Source organism: Vombatus ursinus, unplaced genomic scaffold (assembly GCF_900497805.2).
Source record: "Vombatus ursinus unplaced genomic scaffold, bare-nosed wombat genome assembly UNPS02014768.1, whole genome shotgun sequence".
Classification (NCBI taxonomy): Eukaryota; Metazoa; Chordata; class Mammalia; order Diprotodontia; family Vombatidae; genus Vombatus; species Vombatus ursinus.
Window position 1 is genome coordinate 3,214,797 of NW_020954546.1, and position 16,783 is coordinate 3,231,579.

Below are 16,783 nucleotides of genomic sequence, written 5' to 3' on the forward strand. Positions count from 1 at the left end.
CAAATCTTGGCGAATGATTGCATATGGAAAGGTTGGGCAGGTCAGTGAGTGAGAGGAAAGAATCAAAGATAAACTTGAGGTTAGAAAGCTGGCTTTTGAGAGGTTGTAAACCTTGGTGATTGGAAAGAGGATGATGTCGGGAGAAATAGAGAAGCTTAGAGGAGGGCAGGTTTAGGGGGGGAGTTGATGAGTTCCATTTTAGACATAAATGATGTTGACTTCTAGGTGCGGGCAGGACATCCACATAGAGATGTCTGCCAGTTAGAAGAAAACTCAGAAATGGAAGTCCCAAAGAAAGATAATGACTGGACACAGAGACTTGGAAATTATCTGCATATCTGCACCTAGCTCATGGGATTGTTGTGAGGATCAAATGAGATATTGTACATAAAGTGCTTTGCAGACCTTAAAGTGCTATACAGATACCAGCTATTATTTTTTTAAAGATTCATTAATTTATTTATTTTTAGTTTTCAACCTTCACTTCCACAAGATTTTGAGTTCCAAATTTTCTCCCCGTCTCGTCTCTCTCCCAACCCCAAGACAGTGTGCATTTTGAATATCCCTTCCCCTAATCTGCCTTCCCTTCTGTCACTCCCCGCTTTCTCTTATCCCCTTCCTCTTCTATTTTCCTGTAGGGCAGGATAGATTTCTATACCCCATTGCCTGTATATCTTATTTCCCAGTTGCATGTGAAAACAATTTTTTAACATTTGTTTTAAAAACTTTGGGTTCCAAATTTTCTCCCTTCCTCCTTCCCCACCCACCCTCATTGAAAAGGCAAGCAATTCAATATAGGTTATACTTGTGTAGTCACTTCCATAATAGTCATACTGTGGAAAATGAACTATATTTCCCATCATCCTATCCTGCCCCCCCACCCCCATTTATTCTATTCTCTCTTTTGACCCTGTGTCTCCTCAGGGGTGTTTGCTTCTGATTACCCCCTCCCCCAATCTGCCCTCCCCTCTATCATTGCGCTCTCTTATCCTCTTCCCTTCTATTTTCCTGTAGGGTAAGATAGTTTTCCATACCCAATTGAGTGTGTATGTTATTCCCTCCTTAAGCCAAATCCAATGAGAATAAGATTCACTCATTCCCTCTCACCTCCCCCCTCTTCCCCTCCACTGTAAAAGCCTTTTCTTGTCTGTTTCATGTGAGATAATCTACCCCATTCTACCTCTCCCTTTCTTCTTCTCCCAGTATAATCCTCTCTCACCCCTTAATTTTATTCTCCAGATATAAATACTAGCTATTATTAAATTGAACCAATGGAAGTAGATGAGATCACAGACAAAGGGTGCAGTGAGATAAAAGAGGGCCCAAGGAAAAAGCCTTGGGATGGTCATCTACCCTTAGAAGGCAGAAGATAGATAGATGATGATCCAATAATGGAAACTGAGCAAAAGTCAGACAAGTAGAATCAAGAAAGAGCAGTGCCACAAAAGTCAAGGGAAGAGAAATCATCCTGATGAGTGAGTTGGTGGTGTCAGGGTCAACAGCTACATAAATATCAAAAAGTAAAAGGACTGAGAAAAATTCACCAAAATAAAAAATTAAGAGATTGTTAGTAACCTTTGAGAGAGCAGGTTCAGTAAAGCAGTGGTGTGAAAAGTCAGACTGCAAGGGGTCACAAAGTGAGTGGATAGTGAGGAAATAAAAACAGACAATACAGATGAATTTTCTAGGATGATGGCAATAAAATGTAGGACAGATTGAGGATGATAGCTTGAGGGGACAAAAGGGTCAAGTGGAGGGTTTGGTTTTCATTTTTAAGGATAGGAGAGATCTGGGCATGTGAAAAAGGCTGAAGAAGATTAGAGGATTCTAAGCAGCAAAGGATCCAAGGCACAGGTAGAAAGGTTGGTCAATAGAAGGGCCACCTCCTCCTCAGAGACTGGAACAAAGAAGTTAAAGAACAATTCAAGATGTAAAAGGAACTCAGGACAAATGGGCCCAGTTTTCTCACTAAAGGTGAGGTCCTTTGCTGATGAAGAGTTGTAAGGTCAGTTCTGGGAGCTTCAGTAGAGAAGAAAAATTTTGGTAGAGCCACCAGGAGAGATATGAGATGGCCAAGGAGGGAAGAATAAGAGGATTCCTATGCTGCACTGAAGACCCCATCAAGGCTAGATAATATCTAGCAGAGCCATGTAATGTCTTCAAATGACTTTCAATTGAGGGTGGATGGCCCTTCCCTGGATGACCCAGGGAAGAAGAAAGACTGATCACAAAAGTAGGGCAAGGAGACAAATGGGTCAAGGGTGGAAGAACTAACTGGTCAACCACAGGACCAGTACTTTTAAAAAAAGAAAAGAAAATAACACCAAAATAGAGGTGTTAGACTGGGTGAATAGGAAAGGATAGAAGGACTGGAAGTCACAATGACAATGAAAACCAGGTTTAAGAGGAGTGAAGCAGAAGGAAGAATGAAAAGATAGGAGATTATGATCAGAGAGAGGAATTTCAAAGTTTTTAACCAGGGAGGTGGTGAGATCTAAAGTGTGACCACACTTATGGGTAGTCAAGGTGGAGTAAATCTATAGGTCATGGGAATTGAGGAGGCTGATCATGTGAGAGGTCAAGGTGTCTGGAAATTCTCAACTCTGGGGGCTGGGGTGGAAATAAAGGCTGTAAGCCAGGTAAAGAACTCCTTGAAAAGAGGTGAGTGACCTATAGTGGTCATAGAAACAAGCATCTAGAGAGAGTTTTAAATATGGAATGGCAGTGAGGAAACAAAAGTGCATTGACTCTTCCTGGCCCAGTATGATGGATGTGACATGAGAGAAGAAACAACTTGAAACTGGAAAGTAAGGTCAGGGATAAAGCAACTCTTGTGAGAACCAGTTTTCCGTGAATTCGAGAAAATGGAAAGAGTCCAAAAGGAAGAGATCTAGGATGACAGTTTGTTAATGAGAGGGCAATGGTCCTAGATGCCAAAGTGAGTTATAGGAAAGAATGGGCAAAAGAGGATAGGCATCTGAGGATGGGCACAGTTGATAGGTAAGAGGTTAAGAGCACATGCAGAGAGATTCACAGGGACATTTAGAGCTGGAAGGGACCTCATAAGTCACCTATACAACTCCCCATATTTTGCAAATGAGGAAACGAGTCCAAAGAAGTTAAAACTCACTTAAAGTCCAGTAAGTATTAACTTGCAGAGGCACAATTTGACCCCAGGGCCACTGATTCCAAATCTATGACTCTTTCCACTGCCTCATGAGGAGAAAGGTTAACAGACAGTGACCTTGAACCACAGGCATTAGGAAATGCAAGATCACAACAGCTAAACTGCCACCTTATTAGCATTATAACTACAGTCAAAACACATTATACTTGACTAATAAATTTATAGGTAGAGCATAACGATAGAGCATAGCTAATTTGAAATGAATTAGGTTATAATTGGAGTTCTTATGCACAAGGAAATGAAAGTTTGCCAGCTACAGCATACTCCAGGGTCCCATGATGATGGAGAGTAGCATTAGTCTAAGGTCCTGGAGTAGAAGCAAATAAATCAGACGGTGGAGGTCCTCAGGGAAGTTTCATAGGTCAGGGAAGGCAGAAGAAGGTCAGGGCATGAAGGGTTCCGGAGTAGCAGAATGAAATCCTGCTGACAACAGGATTGACTTTGGTTTCTACGAAGAGAGAGGACAAGTAATAGTGAGTACGAAGCCTTAATCCAGTTGGTGTTTTCACCCTCAAAAGCACTTTAAGGCATCCATCATTGGTCTTAGGGAGGGGAATGAAGAGCTAGGAGGGACCTTAGATAAATCTAGTCCAATGCCTTCATTTCATAGAAGGGGAAAATGAGGTGCAAAGTGGGGAAGTGACTTGCCCAAGTCATGAATTAGTGGCAGAGGTGGAATTCGAACCCAAGTGCTTTCAACTTCAAATAAAGTTTCTTGCTTCTGTAACATGTGACAAGTCACACAGAAGGGAAATACCTCTCAATTTTCCAGGAGTGTTTACATTTAAAATAGGAGACTTGTTTATCTTATGCCTAGAATTCACTCCTTCCTCACTTCCATCCATTAGAATCCTTAGCTTCTTCCAGGCTTAGCTTATGGGATTGCCAGGTCCATCCCTTACTCTCCACCCCCAGTTAGTACTCTCTGCCTCCTAAAATTCCCATTTTAGTAGATTTATCTGCTTATTTGTAGAATGTCAGCCCCTTAAGAGTAGGAACTGTTTTTTTGTTTGTTTGTTTGTTTTGTCTATGTACGCTTGAAGCCTTGAACTTGGAAGGTGTTGAATACGTGCTCTTTGGATTGGGTTAGATCAAAATGAATTAATGAAAAAGAATCTTGTGGAATTTCAAATAATGGAGAACAGTGAAGAATTTCAGGTCTTATAGAAGATGTTTGGGGGCAGGTGGGACTGTCCTAATCTAGATCCATGGCCTACTCTACCTTATGTTTAACCTTCAGTCTGGGCTGTAATTTATTACTTAAATGAGTTTCTGTCAGGAGAAAATGAGAAAGAAAAAGGAACAGTCAGTAACTTTCTTTGTTCTGCCATTCACTGACTTCCCTTTTGTTTTTTTTCTTTTGGCTGTCCTTCTTGGCTCAAAGAGCTTGCTTTCATCACACAGTATTTACACATGGATTTGGCAACATCGATCATACTTTCCAGAACTGTCAGCTGATTGGCAGGGCCCATCCTTTTGGGTAACTATGCCCTGCCCTGGGCCTGCCTTTTTATGAGGGTCAGCAAGAAGATATAAATACCAGCTCTGCCCTGACTTCCCTGCTCTCCGAAGGCTTTGGCATTCAGCATGAAGTTGTCAAGTAGCCTCCTCTTCCTCCTGTTTCTCCTCACCTTCACCATGGACCAGCAAGAAGCTAAAGTGATCAGTAATTCATTCCTAGGTAAGCAAAAAAGATTCCCTTAAAGAAGGCAACCAGAAAGAAGGAAAATGGAAGCCCAAGGCAGAGAATCCTAAGACGGCTTACACATGGAGTCACCAGGGATTTGTTCTGTGAAGTTTGGATTCAGTCAAAGGGCTGCACTTGAGGACCTAGAGTGTGGCCTCAATGCCACAGGTTCCCCACCCCTGCACCCCAACACCCTCCTTTCCACATCAAACTTTACCCAGATCTTCATCCTTTATGACTTCCTTTTGAGCTGCCTCAAGAGAAACATCCTGCCTTTTTTTTTTTTTTTGAAAGATTATAGGCTTTAGACCTGGAAGGAGTCTTATCAATCTTCTATTGCAAGGGTTCTTGATTATCTGATTCTGGAGCCCATGAACTGGTTTTTCTAATAGCTTGATGATTTTATTCCAATGTAGTTGTTCTCCTTTGTAAATCTATGTATTTTATTTTATGTATTTAAAACCATTATTCTGAGAAGGGGTCCATAGATTTCATCAGACTACCTAAAGGGTCCACAACACACAACGAAGTAAAGAATCCCTGATCTAACCTAACTCTTCTTTTACAGTTGAAATCAAGACTCAAGAGAATTTATGTGGCTTTCCCAAGGTCACATGAGTAGAACCAAGATTTGAATTCAGTTTTTCCACTCAAAAGCTGGCGACTTTTCTATTACATAGAAATAATCTGAAGGCCCTTCCAGCTCTAGTTAGATGATGCTTTGCTCCTTTCCATTTGTGCCTTCAATCTCATCCCCTCCCACCTCTTCCATCAATCATCCTTCTCTTGTAGCCCCAATCTTTTCCTCTCCATTGGTTTGCATGTGTCATTTAATGAAAGCAAATACGTAAGCAAAAGCTTCCCACAAAACCTTAGAGGCATAGGATCTGCTTTCCTATCTCTTCATTTTACTGTCAAACTTATAGAAAGAATAGTCTGTAACTCACTGCATCTACTTCCTCATCACCCACTTCTTCCCTCCCCCACCATGATATAGACAGTCCCCACATTTCTGTCCTTGGCTTCTCAGCTGCTCCTTTTCTAATTATAGAAAATTCTCTTATAAATTCTCTAATTATAGAAAATTATAGAAAACTCTCCTTCTATGATCCTATCCCTTCTTGTGGCTTCAAGGATCACCTGTATAGTTCCCAAATCTGTATCTCTAGCTTTGATCTATTTCCCAAACACCAGGATTTTTAACTGTGTTACATACACACACACACACACACTCACCCCCCCCACCACCGCCTACACAACAACAACCATAACTTTATTATTCCTTATCAACTTTAACCAAAGGGCTGAAACCAGCAAATACACAGAAAGATTTAAAATTTTTGTTGGTCTTATGATCATAGATCATAGATTTGGAGCTGGAATAGACCCTCATTTAAAAAAAATTATCTTATTTGTATTGACAGATTTTGTTTTTACAACATATTTATTTCCCGATCCATCCCTCCCTTATTCATGGAGGCATCCCTTGTAACAAAGATTTAAAAAGAGGAGAGAAAAATCAGTTCGGCAAAAGTAACTAATATACTCACCGTATCGAAATGTATTCTGAACTTACATACCTTCGCTCCCTACCTCTGGAATAAGGAGAGGGAGGTACATTTTCTTATTTTTTTCCAGAATCAAAGTTTGTCATTATAATTATATAACATTCAGTTACTCTCTCTCTCTCTTTTTTTGTTCTTTCTCTTACGTTGTTGCAGTTGTCTACCCTGTTCCCTAGTTCTACTTTCTTCATATTCCATTAGTACATATAAGTCTTCCCAGGCGTCTCCAAATTCTTTATGTCCATCATTTCTCATAGCTCAATAATTCCTTTACATCCATGTGCCATGGTTTGTTTACCCATTCCCTAACCAACCCCTTCATTTACAAATAAGGAAACTGAGGCCCGGAGAGGTTGTGACTTGGCCAAGATCATGCAGGCCCTCTGATTCCAGGAGTGATGTGTTTTTTTTTTTTCCCTCTCTATACCAAACAGCCTCCAATCTTGTTTCCTTTCTTCCTGATAGTTATTTAAAACACAGAACCAGAGGAAGCAATGCCACCAGGAGGAAGACTGAAATATAATTGGGAAATATTTAACAAAACAAAAATACAACAGAACGTAAATAATGTTAGCATGTGGTTTTCTAAGTCAACATGCCACCTTCAGGGATGCCTGTATTCTTACTTGCCATTATCTACAATACGGCTTACTTTTCTCCCTTTGGCTCTTCCCTAACGTTAGGTGCTTGTGTTGAGCTCTGTGGAGGAGACTGGGACTGTGAACCTGAAGAGCGCTGTGTCAGCAATGGATGTGGCCACGTCTGCACAGACCAATCTGTTTAGGTAAGAGGACCAGGCCTGTTCCCTGCCTGTTCTCCTCCCCCCTCCCACTCCACCCAGTTCATTCCATTGAACTCAACAGGTTTTCCAGAACAGTCTGGTTAACCACTGAGGAACAAAAGCCTAACTGTATCTCTGGGCACCTCTTCCTTCTTGGAGGTCTCCTCATTACACTCTCATCACCGCCCCCCCTCCACCTCCAAGGAAAGGGAAAGCTGGATTTCTCTAATGTTCCATTTGTCACCTTATCTTCCTTCTTTGGAGTGATCAGGGAATACAAACCATATGATAATAATAATAATAATAATGACTTTAAAAAAAAATACCAAATTGCCAAAGTGCTCCTTTCCCCCTCACTTAGGAAATATTTTATCATAGCACTTTCATCCAAGCACTTCCGTAGATATGCAAGGAGCTTTGAGGTCATTGAATCAATCCCTCTCATTTTCCAGAAACAGGAATGAATTTGATCAGTGTCCCATAGCTAGTAATTGGCAAGAGCCAAAGAGGAGGCAACGTCACACAGTGAAACGATCGTTGGCTCTGAACTTGGAGAATCTGGGTTCAAATCCTGTCTCTGATGCTTTCTGCTTATGTTGCATAGGGCAAGTCGCGTAATCTCCACAGGGGTCACAGTCCTCATCTGTAAAATGAGGAGGTCTCTTCCAGCTCCAGAGCTGTGGTTTTATAAACTAGGTAGCCTTTGGGGACCCTTCCAATTATAGATTAATGACCCACTGATTTGAACCAGGGTTCCCAGTGGATTTATCCCATGATCTTACCAGGCAAGAATCCTGACTCTGACACTGAGGCTAGTCACTTAACTAGCTTTGTGACCCTGGTCTGGTTCATTATCTTCATTAAACCCCAGTTTCTTCATCTGTAAAATGGGATAATAATATTTGCGGTACCAGTCTCACAGGGCGCTCACATTTGTAAAATGCTCTGCAAATCTTAAAGGGCTGTATGAATACTAGGCATTTTTAAAAAAAAATTATCTCCCACTGTCTTGCTCTAGAGGTATGTATCTGCTTTAGTACATTCTAAGTTTATAAGCACACTGAAGGCAGGCATTGTATCTTTCAGTTGGGGTTTGTATAATGCCTAAAGTATCATGATGATAACTGGTCAGTGATGAAAGAGGAAGATCTAGGAAACTGGGATGTGGAAGCTAGGGCTACTCCACTTATGGTTGGCTTTCATTCCATGACATAGACTCTTGCAGAAAGGAGCTAATTGCATAAAAAAAGAATAGTCATCTATAAAAAAGAGGGTCTCTCCTGCGTGGTCCACATAGGCCAGGAAAGCCCTAGGGAACACTTGAAGTTGCTCTGGGCAAGAGAGACCAAGGTTCCCCCAGTACTCCTGTCACATTCTTCTGTCCATTTGGTGGCTGTGGACAATGGAGAGCAGTGAGACAGGCCAGGGCAGCTGTAGGTGCACTCAGTGTGTAAGATCTTTGCTTTAATTTTGTTTTTGTTTTTGTTTTTTCATTTGCCAGAATCTGCTTAGAGAAGAATTCATTCAAGAAAAGTCCACTGGGAGTTGTTTCTATCTTGCTGGAGTTCTTACCTTAAAAAAATCTGATATATTGTGGAAGCTTATGGTGGGTGGAGTGGTGCAGAGGGTGGGGAGGAGGGGGTGGACCGGAGGTGAAAGATTAAAGGGTACAATGGAGAGAAAGGGGAAGTGTGGCTTCACAGAAGACCTTTCCTTAATAAACCATTAACATTGCAAGAACTCTGGCCATATGGTTATTCCTTTAGGGGTTTGGTATTATGCGCTACTTCAAACTAATGGCCCTTAAACTTTGTTTGCAAGATTTCATGACTGTGATATAGGCATCAAAGAGCCTTATTACTCAAATTAACTCTACCCCCAATCCCCTTGCTTTTCCTAGTTCTCTAGGCCCAGAGCACAGCAAGGAAACCACTTCCCCCTTGTAAAAATAGGTAACGGGCATTGTGACCACTGTCTGGTCCCATTTAGAAATCTAGACCCTGGAGGTATGGCTATGACTGAGTGAGGACACCTTCCATTGTTGCTTTCCAGGGGTCATATTTTATCTGGAGTATGATTTATTCCACCTCTCAGGCTAAATCTTCATCCTAAAAGCCACACCCATTCCTTCCCCTCACAGCATAATGTGCTAGTCAATATTTTCTGACCAAAGACTTAGCTAAGCAAGCAACTTAATTACATTAAATAAACACATAGTAAAAGTAGAATCTTTAATTACACATAACATAAATAATAATAAATTACACATAACATAAATTACATGTAACATCCCATTCAATCTCCAGCCCCAGCTCTAGATTCCTTTACATGGAGGTTCCATCAGGCTGAAGTTCATTCCCTCTGTCTCTCTCTGTCTTTGTGTGTCTCTGTCTGTCTTTCTCTCTCTCCCCTCTCTTTTTTCCTCCTTCCTCTCTCTCTCTTACCTTCCCGGCTTTTTTCCATCCCCCTCTCTTTCTCTCTCATAAACACACACACACACACACACACACACACACACACACACACGCACACACACACACACACAATCTCTGTGTCTCTCTCTCTCTCTCTCTCTAGATACACATGGGACTAACTCATGATTATCTGTCTTTATTGAGATTAGACAATGCTGTGGAAGCTCTCAGTGATTGTCCTGGACCCTGATACATTGGCAAAGGGGGATGCAAGAAAACTCTCCTAAATCCTAGGATGCTCTGGTCCACTGGGGTCTGAACTCTGCAACCCCCAGCCCAGAAACCCTGCTAAAATGCCCTAAGCAAATGACCTATGGCAAACTGGATCATCACAAATCTAATGCCACCAATGTAGGGGGACAGATACCTCAGCTGCTGTTTTTGTCCCGCTTGGTTCCCTTCTATTTTACCTTCAGACTTTTACGTTTTCTACGTGAATCTCCCCACAAATCCATCAAACAAATCTGATTCCATCCAGAATGCCCATCATCAACAACCTTGAACCAGTTGAGGAATGTAGTCCCCACCATCACCCTTCTTCCCCTACAAGCTCTCTTCCTCCTTCCCTCAACCCTGGTAAATAAACCCATTCAGATCTTATAGATCAGGTTACGAAGGATACAGAAAAACCACATCAATCATCACTTCTTTCCCACAATAATTTTGCCATTCACTGACAATATTACTCAAATTTATACTAAATGTAATCTAGGAAGATCACAGATTAAGTGTACCCACAATGTCTTACTCCAACCAGAGCTGAATAATATTGCCCACAATGATCGAGTTTATTGTAAGAAAACAGGCACAGAAGCATGAGGAACTGGAAATCCTCCCCCACCTTGTGGGGTTTTTCCTCTTTCTAAAATGCAATATGACATGACTCAGTGATGATGAGGCTGCATAATCACGGAAAGAAAGAGACATCTCACCTCCTTACCCCCACTCTCCAGCTGCCCATGAGTTCTGACTTCCACCCTCAGGGAAATGACTAAGGTGCTCGGCATCACCCTCTAGCTGCTTAGTGAAATGAAGACATCTGGCCACTCAGCCCCTCATTCAGCCTGCTAGTGAAATTGCAAGAATTGCATTTGGAAGCCTACCTTTGAACTCCAGTGCAGAAAGAGTCCTGAATGGAGGCTGGGTATTAGAAGCCATAATTCCTGCACCTTCCATGTTGCCTCATCTGGTTTTTAGTCCTCAGGGGCCCCTGCACATTCACCAAATCATCATCACAACATGGTGGGCTCCCCCATATTCCTTTGTTCTTACCCCATCTGACAATTCACTGAAAGGTAATGAGGAACTAGAAAGAGCATGAGATTTATAGTCAGAAAGTCTGCCTCTGCTACTTACTGTATATGTAACTTTGGAGGAGTCATTCATACTCTCTAGGCCTCAATTTTCTCATCTATAAAATAAGGGGAATTTTTGCGATGACCTTTAAGATCACAGGTCAAAGTCTATGATCCCAAGATTTGTTTGATCTCACAGTGATGGCTATCTTTGTAAAATTCCCAGCACGATACCAGGCAAAAATGAATGTTTTATAGGTGACTTAGGGCAGGGACAGCTGAGCTAGGATTCAGGACACCTGGGTTCTAATCTCAGCTCTCTAGCTAATCAGCTGTGGAACCCTAGCAAGTCAATCTCCTCTCCTCTCTGGGCCTCAGTTTCCACCTCCACCAAAAAAAAAAAAATGAGTGAACTGAATTAGATGACCTTTAAGGGATTCCCCAACTCTAACACTCTATGAATAATGAGTGAGTTATAATTCAGATAAAATGAAACCAACACTTGGGCTACTGTAACTAATACCAGTTGGAGTCAGTTCTGGAATCGTTTGTTTCCTGGAAGAAGAGGAAGGCACTGAAGTTGCCCAATCTGAAAAATGGGACCCAGTTTATTTTTAAAAAAGTAAGTAAATTCTAAATTTCTGCAGAAAACAGGAAAAGAAGAAAGAGACTTAAGTTGTGGTTAGAGAGAGTTTGGTTGAGACTGAAGAAGAAGTTCTTAATGATTTGAATAATTCGACAAAGGAACAACCAACCAAAGGAGAAGAGGGAATGCTGACTCATGAAAAGAGAATTCTAGGTTTCAGAATTCCATGACTTCTCTCAGTTAGTTTAGGTGGATAGCTGACTGAGGTAAGGCCCTAGATCAGAGAACCTCTTGAGTTCAATCCCAGTTTTATATACCTACTAATTGAAGAGAGAACTATCAGTAGCTAACAGATTTCTAGTTCAGGGAATCTTTTCCCTTGGGTTATTAGTTAATCTCATCTCTGCAGCCATACTCGGGTATCAAGGAAGAAGATGGTAGCTAGTGGGGGTATTTCTCTGTAGTATCTCCTCTCTGGTACTCCTAGAATTTGCACTTATACTCACAGGTTGGGTTACTAAATGGTGGCTACTACCTCAAGATTCTAGAGGTAATTTGTACATACTCACTCCTAACACTATAGCTCATGAGTCCCCACCAATGAGTTTCCCCTTAACAATCAGCCAGGAGACACAATTAGCTCTTAGCAAAGGCATTTATTAAAATGGCAAAATATAAAAAGTAGCTACAAAATATCTGTATAATTACTCTCCCAGAGTCTCCATGGGAAGAACAGGTTCAAACTTAGAGCACAATGGAAATGAGGCACATGTGTAGGAAGGCAACTCACAACTCCTACTGCTTCAGGGCCTAGATGTCCTTTTTTCAGATCCATTTGGGAGCAAAACTTCTGCTGCATGAGTTACTCAGCTGAGTTCCCAGAATCTATTTACCATAGCTCTATTCTCTGCTGCCAAGGGTTCCATTCTTCAAGGCTGCTCCTCCCTGAAGTGTCTGCCTTTTATACTCATGTCTGTCTGGAGTGTTACTCATCCCTCAAATGTGCCTCAAGTTCTTTCAAACCAACAAGCTCTCTTACTGCTGTATGGGCAAGTTGATGTTAGATGCCATGGCCAATAGCAGAAGGGAATAAAGGAGAAAAATGACCTCTTCCTACCCTGCAAAGGCTGACTTCACAAAGGACTTCTGAGTCTGTAATCCCTCCAAATCAAGTAATTGTTCCTAGAGATTATCTATCTAAAGCCTTATACAGGCTTGTCTAATTTTTGTTCCTTCAAGGAAGTTGATTCCTTTAATTTCATCAGTATAAAGTGTTTGCATATAAAGGAGTGATTGGGGAGTAGGAGCATCTTTATTGATAATTTAAAGCCTTGAGATTTCATTCTAGGCCCTCTGGACTGGGAAGTTGGCCAAAAATTAACTGCCTTCTACCTCTAATGGGCACTGGAACACTTTAAAACAAATATATTGTCAATCATCAAGTATTTATTGAGTAGCAGCCTTAAGGCAATCAGTGCTTAGTTGTCCTTTGTTCTCAAAAAGCACCAAAATGATGTGACTAGGCTAGAGTCAAGTTACAACGTGTCCTACTGTGGCTGCTCAGACCACTACGAGGTCTGACACAGAGAGTCCACGTGAACATTTGGAGTGGATTCTCCAAATTTGCACATCTTGCATTTCTTTGGAGCTACTTCAATTCTGCTTTGCTCATAGAGCATAGCACCTTCTCTGATGGGGGCATGCCATGCTGAGTTGTCCTGTGCCAATGTCTTCCATGTCACACAATCAATTCCCAAGTTCTTAAGAGATCATAGAGCTCTATCCAAAATCAATTTTTCCCAGCATTCATGGGAATCACAGGATTCTAGAATTGGAAGGGACCTCAAGAATTGGAAGGGACCTTCAACTCACATCTGAAAAGAGATTCCCTCTATTACATGATCCACAAATGGTCAAGCTCATATCACTCTGTCTTAGAACTTTTCTCAATTTTTTCTGTGTTTTGTAGAATCTCAGCAACACTGGAAATGCATACCAATTATCATTATAGAGGTGTATTGGGGTGGTTAGCCCATGGTGATTGTGAGCAGGCTGAAACATAGAACCAATGAAGAACTTTGAAGAAAAAAGACCATTGAGGAAATGTATGATAGAAACAGAAAAAAGCTGAGCTGGTTGATCTCATATCATAGGTGAAAAGTCAGAGTGTTCCACCGATACCTTAATAGCATCAGAAGAATATAAGAAAGGCCTCCAACATATTGGGTAGACTCCTGACTGGCAGGCATGGATGGGTTATAAACCGGATGATGGGAGGGAACTTCCACATAGATTAAGTCACAGATTCATTGAAAAGTTGGTCATCCCTCTGCAGTATCCCCAATAGTTTCAGGTAGGGGCAGAGATGTCTGAGAAGATTGCCCCAAACAATATCATTGCTCCGTAATATCATTAATACCTTATAATCAGACATCACCAATCCTCTCCTCCCCCTATGAAAATGCAATTCAATTAAACAAACATTGATTAAACACCAGCAGGTACTTAGCAAGGCACTAAGGTAGTTCCTAAGGCAGCTAGGTGGCACAGTGGATAGAGTGCCAGGCCTAAAATCAGGAAGACTCATTTTCCTGAATTCAAATCTGGCCCCAGACACATACTACCTGTGTGACCCTGGGCAAGTCACTTAATCCTGTTCGCCTCAGTTTCCTCATCTATAAAATGAGCTGGAGAAGGAAATGTCAAAGCACTCCAGTATCTCTACCAAGAAAACCCCAAATGAGGTCATGGAGAGTCAGACAAAACTGAAAAAAATGACAACAACAGAGGTGGTTCCTGGGGGACATAAAAAAGGCAAACGAATAGTTGTTACCCTCAAGGAGTTTATATTCCACTGGGAGAGGGGCAGAAGGTAAGGATTGGGATAGAAAGGATATAATATGCCCACAGAGAAGTCAATACAAGGTAAGAAGGACCATAGGCTTTGGTATCACGGGCATCATTTGATAGCTATAAAGCCCCTCCATAAATAACTTTCCATTAATTGACTATTTATAATGTTGATCCTTTAGAAATAACCAAGACCCAGGCACAGTGTGTTGTAGCCAAGAGAACTCAAGAAATGAAGTTAGGGAACTGTGGTCACATCCAGCCTCTGTTACTTACTGAAGAAGAAAAGAAAGAAAAAATAAAAAGAGTTAAAGAAAGTTCAATAAGGAACACAGATAATCTTGGAACTGCCATGCTGAAATTGAATTATAAAAAAAGCTTTTTGGTAGGATAAAACCAATTGTACATAACAGATTTTCATATATATCTATGTATGTATTGTGAAAAATAATTTTTCTTAGTAACCATTATCTTGGAGACTCAGAGCTTAGCCCTTCAATTCTGTTCCAAGTTAAATTTCTCCTTCAGAAGAAACTTAAGATCTAATCTAAATGGGTGGATTCCTGCTCATTGTGTTACCCAGACAGGTCTGGGAAAGTGTTAATTCCTCCCTATTGTCAAGACAGGTGAAATGGAAATTGATGTCTCTTTGACCAAGATTAAATCACCTAAATCCTGTACTTAAAGACCCTCATTTTAATATAGTCCACCTCTCAAAGTTAATTGGCATCCCTTGAGAACACCTACTCTTTGAAGGGCAGATAACCCTGTCCCCACCCCCAAATTGAGACAGTTCTGAACTGGCCCCCTTAGGGGGGCCCAGTTTTGGATTGAACTCCCATGCAATGCATATCAAGCCAATTTAAGAGAAAGTAAAATGGTGACACATGCACCCTAATTTCATTTGTCTCTCTCTTAGAACAGACTCTGTAATTTATTGTGGCTTATGGGGTTCAACAGTATATATATATATATATATATATATATATATATATACACACACACACACACACATATATATGTATATGTATATATGTAAACGTGTGTATAGAGAGTTCTGTATATAATCTTCCTTTTTGCTTTTCTTTGCATAATGAAATATTTTATGTTTGCTGATGCTTATATAAGCCAAATTAAGTTAATAATAAAGAATAAAAGTTTTTACAAAGAATGCACATTCCTTGAAAGCTAGGACTGTTTCACTGTTGTCTTTGTGTCTATCCCCCTCTCCCACATTAGCACAGTGTCCACTATATTGTGGGCACTTAGGAAATGCTTGATTGCATGAAACAAATGTTTAATCAATATCCCTTGAATGAAAAGAGCTAATGTGATAATAGTTCAGAAAGGGCAGTGGAAAGAGCCCTGGATTTGGAGTGAGCAAACATGGGTTCAGATCCCAGTTGTATTATTTACTGGATGACTTTGGGCAAGTCTCTTCTTTTTGGGACTCAGATTTTCAAGTTGAAAAAGGAGATAGCTGAACTAGGTGACTTCTGAGATCTTTCTAGCTCTAAACCTATGATCCCATCATCTGAGAGTAGTGCTGTCTTGACATTGGCAAGGAAATCAGGACACAACAGATACATGCCTGTTGATTTAGGCAGAAATCCCACTAACGTTTTCCTCTTTCATTTGTTCTCCTAAGGATGTGGTAAATGTGGATGGATGTGACTCACAGACCTGTTTTCCCAGTCTATAGGACTAATAGGGCAAGTGAAGCCTGGAGAGGAGGGAAAAAAAATGTGTCTAGCATGAAAGAAGCTCAGGAAGCCAAGAAAGGCAGAGGGGGAGCGTTGGTAGGTAACCCCAAGACAAGGGGAGCTACCATAACTAGCAAGAGTTGGAAACCAAGAGTAAAGAAGCTCCACAGGAAATGAAATTCTCAGTGTTGACACCACAACTTATCTGTGTGGAAGAACTGTATCGATACAGGTGCTGTGTCACCCTTACACACTAACAAAGTGGCAACTTCCTTTTCTCCCTCACTCTTCTTCCCCTTGCTCTCTCCTGAGAAGGCAAGTGCTGCTTCCTGAAAATAATCTCTATCTCTCCACCAGAGGAGAGAAGAAAATGTTGAGGTCAGGTTTGGGAGAGCAGTTTGAATGGGAAAGAGTTCACTTAGACCTTCTCTGTAGCCATTGGTGGGTGATGAGCTCAGAGTGGACCCCAAGAATGTTGGGATGCTACCTGAAATGATGAGGAATAGACATGTGGGTCCTAGTGTCCTGAAAGAATTCACCAGGACAGTCTCTAAGTTAAAGAAAGGCATTTATTGGGAGTGACGCACCCAAACAGTCCTACTCCCTGTGAGGCAGAGCCCCAGCGGGCTCCACTCCACATGGGAGGCAGAGCATA

General features: G+C 41.3%; 1 protein-coding gene across 1 annotated transcript; it reads left to right on the forward strand.

Annotated features, from left to right (window-relative positions):
* Window positions 1-4,693: 4,693 nt before the first annotated feature.
* Window positions 4,694-8,794, forward strand: LOC114043262 (protein Wfdc21-like). Its single transcript, XM_027862329.1, has 3 exons — window positions 4,694-4,868; window positions 7,123-7,223; window positions 8,722-8,794. Exons 1-2 carry the CDS (start codon window positions 4,775-4,777, stop codon window positions 7,221-7,223), a joined length of 195 nt encoding a protein of 64 aa, XP_027718130.1. The 5' UTR covers window positions 4,694-4,774; the 3' UTR covers window positions 8,722-8,794.
* The last annotated feature ends 7,989 nt before the right edge of the window (window positions 8,795-16,783 follow it).